Below are 5,952 nucleotides of genomic sequence, written 5' to 3' on the forward strand. Positions count from 1 at the left end.
GGATGAAGCAGAGGGTCATGAAGCAGAAGAGGCCCATGAAGCAATTCTGCAACAAAATTTCCAGCAGGCTGGATTTGCTGTCAGAGATGCAATTGTGAATGCGTTCTTTAATTAGCCAAGTAGTTCTAATAAAAAAAAAAAAATTAAATGTAAGTCTATATATAGACTTAGCAATTAAAATTGTTAGTTATTTATTAGTATTGCTAGGAGTATACATTTTTTTTTTTTATCAATGTAGCTATATATTTTTTTTTTGTTATTTGGTTTGTATATATTTATTTTATTAATATATTTGCTCTTGTAATTATATTAAAAACACAACACTTTTAAAAACTGTCATAGAATGTATTTATTCATCAATTTCTGCGATCGTTACTTTCCCTTCACTTTGTAGCTGTAGAAGTTTGTTGTTAAGAATGAAGTTGTATAGATCTTGATTTTTCTTCTCCTTTTTGAGTTTTTCAATCTCTAACTGCAGTTTGGTCTTTTGTAGCTGTAGGACTTCTCTCTGCAGTTCCAGCACTTCTTCTCGTGTAGCGATGGAAGATTGTATTTGCATTGTTCTGCAATTCACAAGTGTTTTAAAAAATATATATAAAATAGTCTAAAATAATACTGAGGCTTTTCAAAGTCCAATTAACAATAAACTAAAAATAATCCTTAAAGAAGCAATAAAACCTCACTTGACTGCTGGTTGGTTTGGCGTACTGTTGGCGCTCTGTTGGTGTTGAAGCTGCTTCTCCGGAGATTGCTGGGAAAGTCTAATGCGTGAAACGAATATCACACTATTATTTGTTGTCATATATTATGCCTGTCGTGATCTTTTAAAATGGTTTATTCTCATAGCAGTGATAAGTTTGATTAGATTTTATGCTGATGCGAGACAATAATGCTCTCTTACTCCGTGTTATGCTGTTCCTCTGGTTCAGCTCCAGAGATGCCAGCCAGGACAGGTGAGTCTGCCCCAATGGTGTCTTGGACCATTTTAGTAGAGCCTGACAGTTCAGGCGGCGGTGGTCCTCCACCTGTTTATCAGGTTTGTAACCATTAGCTCTTTGTGATACAGCAACAAATACACACTCTATGTGGTGCGGTAAAAATAGGCTAGAAAAATGGTATATTTGTTATAAAAAGTGTTTTTTTTTTCTTACCAGTTTTGTTGGACTCCCTGTTGTGGAAGCTTATTTCTTTTTTTGCCACCACAGAGATGTTTTCATATTTTTTTATTACTTCCTGAACAGTCCGTTTTACCTCCAGATTCCGTGCGTTGATTTTCTCTGTTATTTCTTGCTTAAACTTGCTTTTTAAAATCATTTTTCTTTTCCCATATTCCTCAAGAAGTATATACTTCTCCTCCTCTGTCCAATTTGGCTTTCTTTTTTTGTTTTCTTTATCCATTATTTTCTGCTACTTGGTAAACATATAGTGAGTAGCATATCCATGGCAACAACATAATATTTTCTCTGTCGCTGTCGTGAAACACTTAACAGTTTCCCTTACCTAAGAGAACCTTTTAAGGGATTATATGCAACATCCTTAAGTTATTCTCTGAGGTAAGGGGAACTCACCCCTTAAGTGTCATACTTAAGGGAAAAACTTAAGGTGCTTTATGCAACCGGGCACTGGAGTTTTGGTGTTGGAATTTGGTCCCATTTTTGCCTGATATAGGTTTCCAGCTGCTGAAGAGTGGACGTCTTTAACCTATTTTTCGTTTAATAATGCGCCAAATGTTCTCTATAGGTGAAAGATCTGGGCCCGGTTGCATGAAAGCCCTTAAGCTAAGAAATCCCTTAATTATAAGGTTAAGGGAACCCTTAGTGAAACTTGGGTTGCAAGAAAAATCCTAAGGGTCAACTTAAAGGAACCTTAAGGTTGTCATTAAATATTCCCCTTAATTATCTAAGTGTTCCCTTAAGCATTGCTACAAAGTCCTTAGTAACTATTTCACCTTGATAAATTTAAGGGACCAAAACAGCTCCCTTAAATCACCTTAATCTCAGTATTTTTAAGATTTTTGAGCTCAAATGTAAGACTTAAGACATTTTTTAAGACCTGCACAAATAAAATATCATATAAGCATAGTAGGGCAATGACTATGGTAACATATTTGACTGTAAATTGCATGACTTACAGGTTTTCACAAAACAAAAAATAATGTATATAATTTAAGAAAATGGATGAGTTTTATTAATTATTATAAACTTAAACAATTATAATTAATCAATTATTAGCCTACATTAATTAAATAACAATATAAATGTAATGTATGACTTAACTGTTTAACTTTTTATAATGCATTATCTTCTTGTCAATCCACCTGTTCACATTTACAACACTGCGTGTTTGCAGCATCAAAACATGGGTTAATTTTCACATTTATTAACATTTCCGTCATTTTTCAGCAGGAGGCGCTTTCACTTTAGATACAAAGCGGTTTCCTCGGTAACGACTGTACACAAAACAGCGCAGAAACGGGCAGCGCTCGTTTATTTGTTCGTGTTTTAGTTGGTTAGGTTTGTATTTCGTTATGTTCTGTTTATTGTCAGAGATATACATATCTATACAGTTTATTGTGAGATGTAGTAACTATAGCAACCGCGGCGACCATTGCCGTATGTTGCCAGGAACTACCGTGAAACGCTTAGTATAAACGCTTAGGTAAGTGTGACAGTTAAGACGTTTGTTGCAACGCTCTTAAAAAATCCCTTGCCTCAGGGAATTTTTTCCCCTCAGGGATACTCCAAAGTCAAATTACTTAAGGACTTTCATGCAACCGGGCCCTGGACTGCAGGCAGGACAATTCAGCACCCGGACTAAATGTTTTAACTTAATCAGATTGTAATACAGTTTGGATCAATCTTTGATTCTTTCACTTCAGTTGGACACAGACCTGTATTTGTGTTTGTCTTCTGCAGGCAATCTTGACATGACTAATACATTCTTTAGAATCAGTTGTGGGTGTAGTTTGTGGTTTCCTATTGTCTTAAACTGAGCTGTTTCCAGGAGTAATTTCATTCTGTATATTGTGCTCATCTGATCTGCTTCATGTATGAAAAGTTTATTGTATACAGTGTGTGTTTTTGTCTGTCTTTGTTTCGGAAGAACTCCACAGTTTGAATATTTAACTTTGATACTTGGGCTTTTAATAGATTGTATGGCTTGCAATGAAGTTTTGATCAGTCGTCTCTTTAAGTCTGTTGATGAGGTTGAATATAGCACTGTTAACCTTTTCAGTGGTGAGTTTAGAATATCTCAGCTGTCCCCGGAGTGAGTTTTTTAACGGCCATAGAACGTTGGGTTGTATTACGTTTCAGTTTCCATGGTGACGCATCAACATTGAGACCTGAAATTGGCGCTTTAATGCTGCCTGGCCAGGAAGACACATTTGAGGTTTTTTTTCTTCTTCTTATTATTTTTTTAAATGTTCTAACTATAATAAACTTTTCGTGTTGTTTTCTTTTCATGCCAAATATAATCATAAACGTGTTGCAGCCTTGTTTGATTACATTGCAAAGCAGCATGGGTTTCACGTGACTCATAGAAAAGTTTTCAGTCACGTGACTTGTGTCGCGTGCGGCAGGGCAAAACTCTTTGTAAAGACGCAACACAAGCCAGTCAATTTTACTTCTATTTCAAGCTACGAACATTGGATCACTCTCAAAAAACAAACATATGAACACAAACGCTTGTGTTTTAGAAACAGGAAGATATCTGGACCAGGAAACTCGTGCTTCCCAACAAACACAGAACATTCCCCTAATGTTCCCATTTGGTTATTTTTTGAGAAACCAAATAAGAACGTTCTAGGAACGTTCCCTGTAGGTTAATTTTAATAACCTAAAGAGAACGTTCCCAGAAGGTTCCCGTAACATTCCCCTGACCTAAAGGGAACGTTCTATTTACGTTAAGAAAACTTTCCTGGCTACCCAAAAGGGAACGTTCTGGGAACCAAAAATTGTTAGCTGGGTTACCAGCATGTGCAGGAGGATGGAAGTCATGCATTATTTGTACTTCGGTGATCACACAAGGTATTATGATTATGTATTGCAAATGTATTATTCTCTTATATTTTATTATTTCAAATTTAATCTCATTAATTTTGTTCTAAGCAAGAAATAACATCAACCAGAATGGCATGTCAATGAAACAACGTGCACGCATCCTTTGAAAGTGCCAAAATATCCAAATACTATTAATGAAAACGTGAAGCCAACGTTAGTTTTGAAACAATTTTTTTTAAACCAGACGACTGATCAAAACTTCATTGCAAGCCATACAATCTATTAACAGCCCAAGTGGTTTGGTGCAGTTTACTTAGTTTCACAAAAATAAAGGTAGCTTAACAGCATGAAGAGATTTACATATCTTGTATGTGTAGAACAGCATTGTGTAGAACAGTCATCAAAATGTTTTTACAGCAATTGCTAAGTATTTAGAATATATAATTAAATATCTAAATATAATGAAATTCTATCATATTAATTATGATAATAAATAATTATAAATATAATTACAACTACAGCATGACATTGCTAAATCGTTCCTAAATTACTGTACACTATTATTTACAAGGTTGATATAATAGCTGTGTGTGTTTCATATATTATTATTACAATATATATTATTTACACAGTAAAAAGAACAAGTATTGTTATAGTGCTATAACATTTTTTTTTCTTTCTCTCTCAGAAATAGGCAGAAGTGTGGTACTGTTCAAAGCACTCTGTTGGACACAGTGCTGTGTTGCAAGGTTTGCACATGAACCTTGTCTTTTGCCTTTTCTGTGGGCACTTTTTGGTGGTCAGGCAGACCTTGCAGTGCCTGCGTGTGTTCTTCCCCTGTTGGACAGTTGTAGGGATCTCAGAGGGGAAATGCCGAGCAGTGAGACAATATGGGTTGTAAGCAGGAGGGCGACCACCAGAAGATGGCTTCCGGGGAGTGTGGTGTTCTTCCACAAGTTGGCGAACAAGATTTTGACTGAACTTTCTGTATGTCAGGCTAGAATCATGCTTCACCTTGTAAACAATGAATGCATTGTGTACTGCAAGGTCCAAAAAATGGAAGAACAGTTTCTTGTACCATTTTAAGGTCTTACGAGTACAGGCAACAAAACTGTCCATCATATCGACCTTATCCACAGCACCCATTTTTTTATTATAGTCCAGCACGCATTGGGGTTTGATTTTCTCATTTCCAGTGGTGTGGTCTATCTTTCCCGAGGGTGACATCTCTGCTGAGTGGACTGTTGTCAGCATGTGGACATCTCGTTTGTCATGCCACTTCACTGCCAGCATTTCTTCGCAACTTTTAAAGTCTACCTCCCCACTGGACATCCTGTCTCAGAAGCGTGGCAAGGAACGACTGGTGTACCAGTTGTCCACGTACAAAGTATGACCTCTCCCCAGGTATGGCTTCAGCAGTGTCAGCACTACTGAGCCAGACACACCAAGTCCTGGAGTGTGTGTGATGTCTGTGCTGGAGCCAGTGTACACTACCACATTGATGACGTACCCAGTCAGAACACCACACAGCATGAAGAGCTTGATTCCGAACCTCTTCCTCTTTGATGGAATGTACTGTCGAAATCCAAGCCGGCCTTTCCACAGCAGCAGTGACTCATTGAAGTCCCTGTGAGGAACGAACATCTGTCCAAAAGCAGCCATCAGAGAGGTGAAAACACTTCTAATTTTATTCAGAGGATCCCTGAGATTTGCTGTAGCATTGTCAGCAAAGTGGAGAGCCTTCTGGAGGAGTTGGAACCGATCGGTGGACCAGTAACCTTTCAAGGAGTTTTTTCTTAGCAGGCCCATAAGAATAACAGCTGCCAGAAATGTGTACATTTCATTTACAGTTGTTTCAATCCACTTTGCCAGTTTCCCAGGGATAGTAGCCGACTCTTTCAGCTGATGAGCATACCTATTGGTCTCCTGCACCACTTGCTCCACAAGTTGC

General features: G+C 37.4%; 1 protein-coding gene across 1 annotated transcript; it reads right to left on the bottom strand.

Annotated features, from left to right (window-relative positions):
* Positions 1–260: 260 nt before the first annotated feature.
* Positions 261–2,063, bottom strand: LOC131538826 (uncharacterized). The gene is made up of 4 exons (XM_058772975.1): positions 1,152–2,063; positions 902–1,025; positions 684–761; positions 261–563 (listed from the first exon to the last, which is right to left on the bottom strand). Exons 1-4 carry the CDS (start codon positions 1,396–1,398, stop codon positions 350–352), a joined length of 663 nt encoding a protein of 220 aa, XP_058628958.1. The 5' UTR covers positions 1,399–2,063; the 3' UTR covers positions 261–349.
* Between the last annotated feature and the right edge of the window lie 3,889 nt (positions 2,064–5,952).

Source organism: Onychostoma macrolepis, chromosome 04, assembly GCF_012432095.1.
Source record: "Onychostoma macrolepis isolate SWU-2019 chromosome 04, ASM1243209v1, whole genome shotgun sequence".
Classification (NCBI taxonomy): domain Eukaryota; kingdom Metazoa; phylum Chordata; class Actinopteri; order Cypriniformes; family Cyprinidae; genus Onychostoma; species Onychostoma macrolepis.